General features: G+C 48.9%; 1 protein-coding gene and 1 non-coding gene across 2 annotated transcripts in view; one reads left to right on the top strand and one right to left on the bottom strand.

Moving 5' to 3' along the window:
• SLC6A2 (solute carrier family 6 member 2) overlaps nucleotides 1-14,383 on the bottom strand; it is a 42,383-nt gene that overhangs the window by 22,920 nt on the left and 5,080 nt on the right. Inside the window, exons 3-4 of the mRNA XM_043898504.1 lie at nucleotides 7,564-7,695; nucleotides 6,319-6,556 (exon numbers count right to left, since the gene is read on the bottom strand). Coding sequence (XP_043754439.1) covers nucleotides 6,319-6,556; nucleotides 7,564-7,695 — 370 coding nt within the window. The remainder of the gene's footprint in view (nucleotides 1-6,318; nucleotides 6,557-7,563; nucleotides 7,696-14,383) is intronic.
• On the top strand, nucleotides 12,638-12,709 carry TRNAG-CCC. Its single transcript has one exon. It is a non-coding gene; the product is annotated as a tRNA-Gly (tRNA).

The raw sequence follows: 14,383 nt of genomic DNA, 5'->3' as shown, positions 1-14,383 counted from the left end.
GTCCAATAGAAACGTATATACATGTTCATCAAAAGACATGGTGTAGAATGTTCACAGCAGCATTGTTCATAACAACTTCAAATTGCAAAATACTCAAATATCTATCAACAGTAGACTAGATAAATTATGACATATAAAGTAGAACATTATACAGCAACTAGCTCTGTCTGGATGAATCTCACACACATAACTTCATGAGAAAGAAGTCAAAACCGAAAGAGGGCTGCTGGGGGGCTGGTGACAAGGCTGTGGACAGGAGGTGATGGCTCCAGCCACACAGGACTCCTGGGTGACAATAGCTGTTGCAAACATTCCCCATCTTGAGCTTTTTTCCCTCTACAGCAAAAGGGCTCTCACGAGGTCTACATTGCTAGAACTCAGAAAATGCTCAACACCAATGATCATTGGAACTACCAATCTGATTGAGTCCCAGCCTTCAAGGGAACAGGAGGCATCAGCAAAGAAGCTGAGGGGGGCCCAGAAAATTCAGCCAAGGGAGTCAGCAGGGCAGGCTCCATAGAGGGGGGTGTCTGGTGCCTTCTCTGTGGACCCATGGGAGAGCAGGTGAGTGGAGCCAGGGTGCTTGGGTGTGGTAGGAGTGAGATGGGGAAGGTGGGATGTTGACAGGCATACAGAGAAGTCTGCAGTGAGTGAATGAGCAGAGCTGTGTGGCTGATCAAGGGCCACCAAGACCTGTGTGCCCATCCCCAGGACAGCCTTCATCCTGACCGCCCCGGGGCAGGATGTCATAGCTGTAAGCTACTGATCCTCTATCAGCGTCCCCAGCCATGAGTCTCCATGTCTGGTCCTTCCTAATCCTATCTCTTGATCTGCTACCAACATCCTATCCTCATGGCCCAATATCAAGCCAGACCCATATTCCCTTCTTCCAGGACTGCTGTGAAAACCTCCCCAATCCCCATCATCCCAGTCTCTCCAGTCAGCCGCCTTAAATCCACAGTCTGTGCTGATCCATCTCAAGTTGTGTTCTAACCTTGTCACTCTCCTGCCCCCCAATCCTCATGAGCTCTGTATCACCTAAAACAATGGTTCTCACTGGGTGCAAATTTGCCCCTGCCTTCCCCAGACACTTGGCAACATCTGGGGACATTTTTGGCTGTCATAGCTGGAGGGCAGGGTGGGTGTTACTGGTATCTAGTGGGCAGAGGCCAGGGATAGGCTAGACATCAAAAATGCAGGAGAGCCAACCCTCTGCAACATGGAATTATCCAGCCCCAGATGTCAAAAGCATCAAGGTTGTGAAATCCTGGTTAAGAGGATAAAAAAAAAAACAAAAGCCTTTCAGCATCTGAGGCCTTTCAGAATTGTCCTCTGCCAAGTGCATCCCCCTGCCTTGCAACATCCTGCTTTTGGCTCCTTGTGACCGCCAGCCACTTGTCATCCCCCAGTTATATGACGCTCTCATCGCTCTGGGCCTTGGAACTATCTGTTCTTTCTGCCTAGAACACACTTCCTGGCCCAATGTGTCTGCCTGGCAAACTTCTCTCCCTGCTAGTCTCAGCTCTAAAATGATGCCCTAGCTGAGGCCCACTCCCCTGTCCTGAGAAGGAGGGAGAGGGAGAGAGAAAGAGAAAGGAGGAGACAGAGAGGGAGAGAGAAAGTGGGGGGGAGAAAGTGAGACAGAGAGAGGGAGGAAGTGAGGGAGGGAGGAAGAGAAAGAAGAAGAAAAGGAGGAGGAAGAGGAGGAGGAGGAGGAAGTGGAGGAGGGAAGGGAAGGGAAGGGAAGAAGAGAGGCTGGGCACATCTAAAAAGACAGAGAACTAGAATCAGGTACTGAACCCATCTGACTCTTAATCCTGCTTCTTCCCATTGCTTTACATACAATCAAGTGTTAAATGGTATGAGTAAGCATTTGGCCAATTTGACTGAAAAAAAGGGGGGGGCTCTGAACCAACTGTGCTTGCCCTGAAACATGCTAAAACGACTCCTGCATCCCATCAGATGGCTGACGTGCCCCCTAACCAGCCAGGGGACCCACATGTGTGCGAGGTCCACTTTAAGGTTTGCAGTGGTTGTCTAGATATTTCATCAGTGAAAAAAGCTAGACTCCAGAGCTGATTTCCAAGAAAAGTGAATCTAGCCTCCTCTCCACTAGTGGCCCCAAGCCTTGGGGGTTAGGACAAATAACTTGGGTTTGTTGCAGTTTTCCAGCAGTTTAATGAAAATGAATCATCGTTAAGTATATGATCCAGACTTTCCGAAGTCTGTGGGCCAAATGGGCTCAGATCTCACTTGACATTTAAGCGCAGAGGGTTAGTGCTGGGGTGGCGGGAGAGGTCTTTTCCCCACCAGGAACAGGCAGGGAGTAGAAGTTTTCTATTCCTGGTGCGTGTTCACCAAGGGTGTCCTTTTACAGAGTTACAGAGCATCAGGGTTTCTTTTTGCCTCGGGCTGTTTGGCTTCAGGCCTGGAGCCTGGGGAGTATTGCAGTTTTGTTCCCTTAAATGATGTGTTCAGTTCATCAGCTTAAACGAGCACAAGATGGTAAGAGAATTGGCCAGCAGGCTCCAAGAAAAGCAAAAAAAAAAAAAAAAAAAACCAGCTAACCTCCTCAGGGTTGGCACTGGGAGTCCTACTTGCCGGGTTCCCAAACTGAAAGTGAGTAACTTTTAAAGCAGAAGCATTTAGATAAAAGGGCCATTACAAACAAATCCCAGAGGCAGCTCATGACTCAGATACTGAGAAGCACACAAAAGCAGCCTGAAGGTGAGAAAGATGCATGAGAAGGGCTCCGATCTACCCACAGACACCTCTGCACTCCTGTCCCGAATACACCCCACTGGAGACTCTGAAGGGACTTCTTCACCCCACTGGAGAAGACAGAGGAGAGGCTCATCGATGGAGTGAGAGCCTCCACCCAGACAGCCTGGATTCAGACCCCTTCCGCCACTTCCCTAAAACCTGAACCACTACATTCTTACCTGTAAAACAGGAGTAATTTCCACCTCCATGAACTGTGAAGACTAAATGGGACGTGGACAGGAGGAGATGCTGATGCCTGGATCACAGTAGATACCAGACTTGGGGTGGAGGTGGGGGCACTTAAAAGGGTGGAGCAGGGGAGGGAAGGGGGAGGAGAGGATGGGAAGGGAGCTCTGTAGAGCAAAAAGCTGCTGAAAATAAGCCGTGGACTCTGCCTTCAACGACATCCCCCAAGAGAATCAGCCTTTTCACAGCCTAGCTCGGAGGAAGTTTAAGGCTGTAATTAAAGCAAGCAGAGCCTCAAAACCCAACTCACCTCTCCTTTCTCCAGCAGCAGATCCGCTGGCCATGAAGATGTCAGAGGAGGAATCAAATAATAACCAGGCTAGACATGAGGCTATCGCTTTCCATTTTAATTTATAAGGACGAGGGTTGCCAAAAGCAAAAAGAAAAATCATGGATTTTCCTCTATCATGAGATGATAAAGGAGAAAGCCCAGAACCAATTACACGTATCAGCAGCACCCTCAGCTGCACTATCCTTTACCATCTCCCAGTCCAAACTGCACTCATAAACTGGGAAGACCTAAAACCTCTGCCAGCAAGCTCTCCTGTGGTTCTGGGTTTGTCTGAAGCCACACCCCCTCAGGAGAAGACTAAAGGAGGCCCTAGATTTTCCATGACACGGTACTGTAAGCACGTCAGACTGTCCCCAGTAAGAATCTCATTCTGTCTGAGATGGGAGAGCGCAGTGTCCAAGACAGGGGCTGTCAACCTTGGCTGGATATTAGAATTGCTGGAGGAACTGTTAATAAAGTCCCCGCACCACAGCTGCACCTGGACCAATAAAATGAATCTCGAGGCATAGGATCCAGGCATCAGTGTGTTTTAAGGCTCTCCAGGTGATTCCAAAGAGCAGCCAGTGTTTAGCATCACTGGGCTAAGAGCTTGGACTTTGAAGCCGGACTTCCTAGGTTCAAACTCACTTCAAATGGCACTTCTAAATGCATGGCTGGGACAGAATCAAAGCTGGATAAATGTTAGTTTTGATGATGATAATAATTTGATATCATAATAGCCATTCAAAATGGTTGGAATCCAATATAACACAGAGGTGAAGCCTACAGGCTCTAGAGTTTCACTGCCTGGGAAGGCAGGGCCTAGGGTGAAGAGAGCGAGGATCATGGAACAAAGGGTAACGAGGAGCTCACTCTCAAGAGTCCAGCACGTGCCATCTGCCAGGGTCCAAATCTTGGCTCTGCACGGGACTAGCCGTGTGACCACGGGTCAGTGATTTTCTGTTGCATCTGCAAAATGAAGCTAATGTTTGCAGCCAAGTCATGTATGGAAGAGTTACAGAAACCTCACTGGGTTGGTGTGAGGCTTACATTGATATAATACATACAGAGAGAAGTCAGCAGAAAGCCTGATGTACATGGTAAGTGATTAGCTGTTGATTGATGTGATGCAGAGGAAGACAGGGATGATGGTATTAACTTAAATAGATGCTCACTTCAAGTAATAGTGGTTCTTCAGATCCTTTGGAGGCTGTAGAAGGATTTCAAGTTTCATGACAACTGTGGACCCTCTCCCCACCGAGTCTCCAAATCTATATAATTGTGCACTCGGTCCTGAAAGTCCACAGGAAGCACAGATGGAGGCAGGTGGACATGCAGGTCCAGGATGCTTAGCAAATTCTTGGCCATGGCTCATGGAGGGTAGTTCCTGGGTCCTGAGAACCCCAACTCCCCTCCCCTGGACCCCAGGAGGCAGCAGACTTCCCAGAGGCCACCTTTAACTACATCAAATCTCCTTGGTCCGACTGCACCGAGATGGCAAAGGTGGGAATGGTCCTAAGGAACCCCATTCTCTGGATAACCCCATTCTCTGGGCTGTGGCTTAGCAAATACACAGGACCAGAGAAGACTAGCCCTGAATTTGTGAACTTGTCTTTTTTCATCCTCTAGACCTGCACTGTCTAATATGGAAGCAACTGGCTATTTAAACGTAAATGAGGGAAATTTCCTGGTTAAGAATCACCATGTAATGAAGGGGATGTAGGTTCAATCCCTGGTCAGGGAACTCAGACACTGATTGCCATGGATCAGCTAAGCCCACACACCACAACTTCTGAGCCCCAGCGCCACAACTAGAGAATCCACCCGCCGCAACAAAAGATCCTGCATGACACAGAACTAAGACCTGATCCAGCCAAATAAACAAACAAATATTTTAAAATGTAAAAGAATGAAAATTAAATAAAATTAAAAATTCAACTTCTCCATCACACTTGCCACATCTCAACTACTCACTAACCACACGTGGCGTGCGGCTACTGCACTGGGCCGTGCAAACACAGAATATTTCTATCATCGTGGGCATTCTCCCGGGGATCACTGCTCTAGACCAGGAGTCAACAAGCCACGCCCCCTGGAACTCGGCTGTGACCCATTGAGTCTGTGAGCCTGATGCCTGTGAGCTGCAGATGGTTTCTATCTTTTTAAAGCGTAAAATTAAACAAAGAATATGCAAGATAGGTATGTGGCCTGCAAGGCCCAAAATGCAATCTTTTACTAGAAAGTTTTCCAACCACTACTTTAGACCATGTGTCCCTTGAGAGTGAGGTTCTAGTGGGATTTACCTGTCTTGCCCCACACCTTGTGCCGGGGACTTTCTGCTTACCTGCTAACACCTGTGCAGGGATTGCTAAAACGGGGCTCACCCCCATCCCCTGAGGGATAAAGACAACAGATGCTACATTCTGAAGGGACCACCATGCAAACTTTCAAAATTAGATGGCTGACAAGTTGACTATCACCAACCTCAAGGACTTGAAAGGATGGAGTAGAGGTTGAGGGCATTCAAAGAAGCAATGAAATAAATAATGACGGTTATGGGTTAAACCACAGAATAAAATAAACTCCAATGAGCTCATACAGACAGAAATGAGTAAATGAAATGAATGGATAAATAAGGGGAAAGGGACAACTTTTCCCTTCAATTAATCTAGAGGGAATGATGAGACTAGAAATCACTTTGGACCAACACTACAAAAATAATTCTCATTTGTGGGACTTCCCTGGTGGTCCAGTGGCTAAGATGCCGAGATCCTGCTGCAAAGAGCCCACGTTCGATCAATGGTCAGGGAACTAGATCCCACATGCCACAACTAAGAGTTTGCATGCTGCAACTAAATATCCTGTGTACCCAGCCAACCTCAGGCCTATGGTGGCTGCTGAGCACATTTCAAGGACTGACGTGGCCCCTTCCTCTCCAGTGGTTTTCTTTAGTGTTTGGCTCAGGTTCTGCCCAGTACATGTGCTCGATGTGAACAGCATAGGTCCCCATGTGAATAGGACGAGGAGTCAAGACTTACTCATAAAACTCTGCTGCAGGTGTGAACTTGTACTTGGAGTACTTGGTGTGGTTGCCCAGCACGGAGCTGTTGAGGAGCTTGGGGTCGGTGCAGTTGGGGCTGTTCCAGGCGTGGCCACAGTCGGTCCAGGGCAGGGTCAGGGTGAAAGAGGAGAAGAGGTAGTAGAGGGACCAGGCGATAATGACGTTGTAGTAGAAGCCGACGTAGAGGGCGATGAGGATCACAGCGTAGCCAACTCCTGGGCGGGGGGCACAGGGGTCAGGCAGGGGCCTCCCCCGGCCCACTCTCCCTCCCAGAGCCACGACTCTGGGGAAGCTGGCTCCAACCATCGCACTACGCACCCCTATGCCTGTCTTTTTTCTGTAGCAGATCATCAAAGCCTAAATCCCCCAGGCAGAAGAATGCAGTGGGGGGAGAGGGGTGGGAGATAGTTAGGGAGTTTGGGATCGACATGTACACCCTGCTATATTTAAGATGGATGACCAAGAAGGCCCGACTGTACAGCACAGGGAAGTCTGCTCAATGTTACTGGTAGCCTGGATGACACGTGAGTTTGGAGAATGGATCCATGTATATGTATGGCTGAGCCCCTTTGCTGTCCACCTGAAACTATCACTACATTGTTAACCAGCTAGACTCCAACATAAAACAAACTGTTTTTAAAAAAATTCCCCAGGCAACCACCATCCCTTTGCCTGAGGGCTCTTTCTTGCCACTGGAGCCCCTTCTGTTCACTCATCAGGCAGGACAGAAATGCCAGGATTTTACTGCTCCCAGGGAGCAGCTGGGCCAGGTGTTGGAGCACAAGTATCCCAGCTCCCTCGCCCCTTGGGTAGAATAACAATGAGACACGATAACATTCTCTCCCAGTGGAATGAAGCCCCTTGCCCAGGGTGGAAAGGTGCATGATTGATTTATCAGTCTGCCTGGGGAGCAAGAGGGAGACAGTAGCGTTCTGGGTACCTCTAACACTTCATGAGTATTTCCCAGATGGGAAAACAGACTCCCTCTGGTCACTCAGCTGCACAGCCTGGACTGGAACCCAGATTTCCAGACTTTCTAGGCTAAAGCTATTCCTGACATCTCCAAAGTGCTCCATGTAACTTTGAATGGTGGATGTGCTTGACCTTGCCAATACTTATAAATTCCACAAGAAAGCTGATTTAGTGAGGATCCCACCTTTAGGGTAGATTCTCCAGGGGGCACAGAGAAGTCTTTTAGAACAACCTCTGACTCCTTCTTTACCTTTGAAGAATGGGCAGATCTTCCACACGGTGGCTGCCCCTTCCCGGTTGTACTGGCCCAGAGCCAGCTCCATGTAGAACAGGGGCATCCCAGCGATGATGAGGAACAGGGTGTACGGGATCAGGAAGGCACCTGGGGGACACAGAGGTGGAGCATGAACCCCAAGACCCCTGTCCAGCCTTGGGCTTGCCCCTCAGAGCGTGTGGATCAATGTCGGTCAGAGTTGCAAGGGTCGTCATTCATCTGTCACCTGGCCATTTCTCAAGGGGTGTCTTGTGGTAGGAACACCAGGGCAATTAAACAAATAATCATAATATAATGAAAGTTATAGCACTAGTCACAATCATAATCATGAGGTTCAGTGTTCAAATCAGTAAAATCTGGTTCATCAAATCTAAATAGGGGACTTCCCTGGTGGCTCAGTGGCTAAGACTGTGCTCCCAATGCAGGGGACTCGGGTTTGATCCCTGGTCTGGGAATTAGACCCCACATGCTGCAACTAAGACCCAGTGCAGGCAAATAAATAATAAAATTAAAATAAATAAATATTTTTTAAAAGCTAAATAGGCTTGTTCCTTGCAGAATTCTCCATGCCTTTGATACACAAGCACATGTTGTAACAGGCTATGAGGAAGATCAGCTGCAGTCTTTACCAAACTGATTTCAACACAGAATCCTTTCTTTCATGAATCACCACTCTGGGGAATGCCAATCACCCTAAGCCCTTCCTTTTATAGGTAAGGAAATTGAAAGCAGAGAGGGAGAGATACGTAACTAGCGCCCAAAGTTATATATGATTGAGTCAGATTTTTGTTGTTGTTTATTTTTTTATTTATTTGGCTGCACCAGGACTTAACTGCAGTGTGTGGGATCTAGTTCCCAGACCAGGGATTGAACCCAGGCCACTTGCATTGGGAGCTCGGAGTCTTAGCCACCATTAAAGGTCACCTGGGACTTTCCCAAATATGACCTCACTGGATGGTCTGCAGTCTCACTTCACTTTACAGACATAATCAGAGAGGGTCATTATTTGTGACCCCAAGCCACCCCCATCCCACACCCTGGGGGCAGCTGAAGGCAGAGAAGTCCACTTGGTTTTGTTTGCACCGCTGGTAAGTGACAGAAGCAGGATTCACGTTCCCATCAGGCTCTCTCTCTTACTGGCAGCTGAAGGTAAACACACACTGGAGCAAAGAGGCCAGAGGCTCCAGTCTCTGACCAGGAAGATATCACCCAGAACACTGCTGAAACTAGAGGGAGCCCTTGGCAAAACGGGCAGCAACAAATCCCTGGGAGAATTCCTGGTGGAATGAGACAAGTCTGAGCTCCAGAGAGAGTTCTCCGTATGTCCGGTAGCCTGGGGTGAGCTTAACCGGTTCTGACGCTGTGAGGTGACTCACGGGATACATACCACGTCAGCCTAGGCTGCGAGCGTGATCAAAGCAAAATGCCAGCTTCTTGGCCTGGTGCAGCTGGAGGTGGCCAGGCCAGACCACGCTCCTCCCGCCATTGGCCTTTGGCTGAGATGCAGTAACCTTGGAAACCAAACACTCTCTGACCCGCCCACAGTAAGAAAGTGCAGAAACTGGGAAATATTCAATGATGATAATATGAGGAAGATAATATTCCTGGCTGTGTTCCAGGCACTGTGCTCCATGCAATGTCTCATTCCATCCTCACAACAACCTTATAAGTATTACTACCTCCAATTTACGGATGTGGAAACTGGGCCTCCAGGCGAGCAGAGACTCATGGCAAAGTCGTGTGCACCCAGGGTTAAACTCACCCAGCTACTCAGACTGTCGGTCTCCACTTTCCTCCCAGGGCTTCTCCTCAGGAAGCCCAGGGCTCTGAGGGACAAAGCATGAAATTCTGGCCCCAGTGGCTTTGAGACCCGGTCCTTTTGTAGCAGGAGATGGATCAGTAGGGTGGGCAGTAGGGAAGAAACCACTGAAAAATGAGGACCTCCTATGTATCCAGCAGAGCACTGGGCACTGGACAGCTGTCATCCCATTTACCCCATCCAGAAACTGTCTTGGGTAGCAACTGCTGTACCCATTTTTCAGAGGAGGAAATTGAGGCTTAGAGAAATTAAGTGACTTCTAAGTTCATTCAATTGGTCAATGATAGATCTGGGATTTAGACCCTTGTCTGCCTGGCTCCAGAACTCCAGAGCCATTCCCAAAATATTCTGCCAATTTCAGACTATCTCAGCCAAGATGTAGGACGTGAGTCTGAATAAAGTCTCAACAGAGCACGTTCTGAAACTGGGGCTCTGGGGGCCAGGTGATCCACCCGGTCTATTGGTCATGTTCAACATTTCAGCCCCTGCTTCAGGCTTGATTTCTTCTTCTTCTTCTTTTTTTTCTTTTTGTGTGTGTGGACCATTTTAAAGTCTTTAGATTGAATTTGTTACAATATTGTTTCTGTTTTAAGTTTTGTTTTTTTGGCTGCAAGGCATGTGGTATCTTAGTCCCTGATGAGGGGGACTAGGGATTGAACCCGCACCCCTACATTGGAAGGCGAAGTCTTAACCACTGGATGCCAGGGAAGTCCCAAGGCTTAGACTTCTTTGAAATGGCCACATGCCAACCTCTCCCTTCCCCTCTTCATTTCTTACTTTCAACCTCTACCCTTTTCTTTCCCCACACAGAGAGGGCTAGCCTGGCTTCAAAATGCATCTGTCCACATTGCCGACAGCAATGTTCATGATGCTGACAGAGGTCAGGGTGGTGATGGTGATGACGGAGTTGGTAAAAGTAACAGGTACCATTTATTAAGCCTCCATTATATGCCAAGCCACACACTAAGTTTTTGAATAATTATTCCTTTAAAACCATTCCTATGAGAATCACCGCCAATCCCACATAAAAGATGAGGAAACCGAGGCTTAGAAAGGTCAAGTTGCTGGTCTGAACCAGTAAGTAGGCAGCTTGACTCCACATCGGGATCTGTCTGCGCCCGCCTTATGACCACCTGCCATTGCCCATGGGGGCCTGGAGCCAGAGAGTAAGGGAAATAGACGTATTAGAGTGTTAACAGGCCTGAAGACTGAAGTCAGTGGCCCAAGGAACAAAAGGAAAGAAAAAAGCCAGGAGTCACGCCTCAGATCTTGGCAGTGTGACTTTCTCCTGGTGACCAGATGCTCTTTTCGACAGCCAGAGGAAAGAAGAGCATCAGCCAATTCACCAGGCATCTCACGTTGGCCAGTTTTCTCAACTCTAAGCCTCTGGGCAGCACTGCCAACAGTAGGTAAATTGCCCAGTTTGAGATTCATCTCCTCTTGTGCTGGCTGGGAGGCCCAGTGGAGGGACAAGAGGAAAGATGATGGGTCTGCACCAGTCCAGGACTCTTCCAAGTGCATTTGATGTGGGCCAGCCAAAGCTTCAGCTGGCAACAGACCAGAAACACTCAAGAATGACGGAATGGCTGAGTATGAATGAAAACCAGCAAGCTGTCCAGTGGCCAGTGTCTTATCCTAATAGAAGACATCAACCGGTGAGCTGGTCCAAGCCTCCTTGCTCAAACATCTGGAGGAAGCCAGGGCAGAGCTGAAGAGTCAGAAAGAGATTTATCAGGGGTGCCTAAAGATCAGCAGAGGATGCTTCTCCTAGAAACAGCCCTGCAGCAGCTCCTGGGACATTGAGACGGGTTGCATACTTCCTAGAAAGTGCTGCTCTGTAAGGCCCCAAACTTTCCCACAGCCCTGCCTCATCTTCCTGTGTGGTGGTGCCAACTGCATCCAGCCTCACACAGGGCTGGAGAGCTGAGAGCCTCAGAGGCCACAAGCCCAGAATCCTGGCTCTGGCTGTGTATGTTCTGGGCTGATAGGCGCAGAGCTGGAGAAACAGAGGCAGGGTGTACTTCCAAAGGATCTCAGCTTCTGGGAGTCTCCAGCATTCATTCACACACATACACAGGTGCACACTTGTACATCTTCACACAAAGACTTCTGCACATCAACACACTCGCACGAACACAGGAGCAAAAGACTGTCAACTGCAAAAGGGACTCCAACCAGTGGCCATTTGTAAGAAAAGTATCTGTCTGACATAAACTGCCTGACACCCCATCATTAGAGAGGAACCCTACTGGTCAGAGTGGGGTTCTGGAACCCTCTGTGCAAATGCCAAGTCCTCAGAAAGGGAAGCCAGTGGTCACTCAGTTTAGAGTGGGGTGTGCTGGAGCAGACCCCAGGTGGGTGAGGAGGACCCCAGGACAAGGGGTCCAGCAAGACGTGGGAGGGGACTTAGTAAGACATGGCATGGCCCAGGCCTGGTGAGGAATCAGGAGGAGGTGGAGGGGCTGTGATCAGAAAGGGGCGGCAGGAGGGAGAGGAGGGTCCATTGAGACCCTACTGGACCGGTTTCCCAGTCTGTGAAGGGCAGGATTCCTCAAATTGGCCACATCCTGATACATGAATACATGAAAACCCCCAGAACTGTTCTCCTGGTGCCTGAAGCTCAGCTATAGGTTGTCACTGCCCGTGGCTTTCACCAGAATTCCCAGAAAACTGTGGTCAGTGCCTAGGGTTGCAGATTTGTCCCAGTTCCCAAATACCCCAAGGCTACAGACAGCAGGGAGAAAGAGAAGGTGCGATTTCAGTAGGAGACACAGCTTCAGCATGAAGCAAGGCCACCCGACTGGCAGGGCCCAGGACAAGAGCACACATGGAGATCTACCTTACAGTGTCTACATATTAAAGATGACAACTCAGGTCACAGCTGTTACACATGCCCCATCATCCTACTTTGACAACTAGACCTTCAGCATGGTTCTATTCATTATAAAGTTCGACTCTGGAACCCTTGGTTCTTGAAGAATTTGTGCTGGAATGTGGAGGCATTCGGCGGGGGGACCCCACATCCTGATTCCTTCCCACCCCAGCTCCATCCAGAGATATATGAGGCCTTTTGCATGTTCATGTGGACTCTTGTGCTCACAAGTCTAAGCTCTGTCCACAGCCTCTGCAGACAGCGGGCCCTTGGCTTCCCCTTGGCTTGGGTCTGCACATGCCTGTAACCCAATCCGGGCTGGGGAAGAAGGATCCAGGTAAGGGGACCATGCAGAGATTTCCCTGGTGGTCCAGTGGCTAAGACTCTGCACTCCCAATGCAGGGGCCCGGGTTCGATCCCCGGCCAGGGAACCAGATCCCACATACCGCAACTAAGAGTTCACTTGCTGCAGTTAAAGGTCCTGCGTGCCTCACCTCTTTACTCCATCCCCTGCCCTTTAGTGAAACTAGCTAGCAAGTACCCATACACCTGTCTACGGAAGCCCCTGCTGTTCTATGAGGGGATTCTACAAAATGATCCACAAAATGACCAGAACTGACTTTTCTTGGAGCCACAATCTCTCACTATCCCCTCTACTATCTCATCTTCACTTTGGGTTCTTCCGGCTGACCTCTGGCCTTAGCTCTGAGTGCAGGACAGTCCTAGCGAGGAAGAATGCTCATTCCCCTGTAGATTAAACCCCACTTCTCTAAGTAGGTCAGTGGGGGTGAAAATCAGGGAGACTGGAGCTGGGCTACCCCTCCCCCCGTGACAATTCTCCCCTGGCTATCAACTTTGCAGGATCCGACTTGATTCTTCCTAATGAAGATTCTTGAAGATTTTGGTTTCTCATCTCCTCCATCCTGGTCTCTTTAAGAGCAAGCAATTATAGGCTGCTTGGAATGGTTCGAACCATATTAGAGAAGAAAATATAACCTACAAAGAACAGAGTGGAACCTCCCCTTCCTGATTTGGGAGCTAATACTACCTCAGTAACAGAATATAAAATGACATTAACTTGTAGAATATCTATAATAGACTTTGAACTCCCTAAAGGCAAAGATTGCCTTTTGTTCATCTCTATATTCCTGGCACAGGATGGGCACTTAGTAAACGGGTATTTTTGTTGTTGTTAAATAAATGGATCCCAGCAGTGACTCACGCAGAGACTACAGCTAATGCAAGCCCCAGGGCCTTTCTCCACTTGTGCTGGGGCCTCATCCTTACTTAGGCAATTGGGTTTGGGACTGCAGGGCAGGATGTAGCATTTATCCTTGTGAAACCCCATCTTGCTGCAAACGGTCTCTCTAGATCTTTTTGGCCAGCTCAGAGCAATGGGCCAATCATGCTGGTAATGTCAGATCGTGGTCTCAGCTCCAGCCCCTGATGAACAGCCTCATTCCCACAAACGTCTTAGCCAGAGGGCCACCCCAGCTGGCAGCTCATGTGCATCTGAGCTGAATCACCAGCGTCAGGCTTGGGAAGTCCAGGGTGTAGATGGCCCCCTGCAGCCAGGCCCAGTGTGAGACCACTGAGTTTGCAAACTCCTGCCCTTTGTACCTGCCACCACCTCTTCCTTGGCCTTAAGAACTCCAGATATTTTGACCAAGAGGATTCCCAAAGGTCTGTGGGTACCTGAGAACCTGAGCTCACTTGAGGAAAGAAGGGAAACCTATTTGGGACCCAGACTACATATCTCATGGGACCCCATATAGGAATGTTCATCCCCATTTTTCAGGTAGGGAAACAACAATGGGATAAGGTTAGGCTGTTAGAAATTCCAGGCCTGGGGCTTCCCTGGGGGCCCAGTGGTTAAGAATCTGCCTGCCAATGGAGGAGACATGGGTTCGATCCCTGGTCCAGGAAGATCCCACATGCTGGGAAACAACTAAGCTTGTGCGCCGTAACTACTGAGCCCTCGCTCTAGAGCAATAACAAAGACCCAGCCCAGCTAAAAAAAAGTACATAAAATAAAAAGAACTCCCAGGTCCAAGCATGATTCCTTTCCAGTCTTATAGCCCTTCTAACTTCCTCTTATAGCCAAG

The sequence above is a fragment of the Cervus elaphus genome, chromosome 4 (genome assembly GCF_910594005.1).
Source record: "Cervus elaphus chromosome 4, mCerEla1.1, whole genome shotgun sequence".
NCBI lineage: Eukaryota > Metazoa > Chordata > Mammalia > Artiodactyla > Cervidae > Cervus > Cervus elaphus.
Note: the sequence above shows the minus strand (reverse complement) of the source record. Positions and strands in the feature narration are given on the sequence as shown.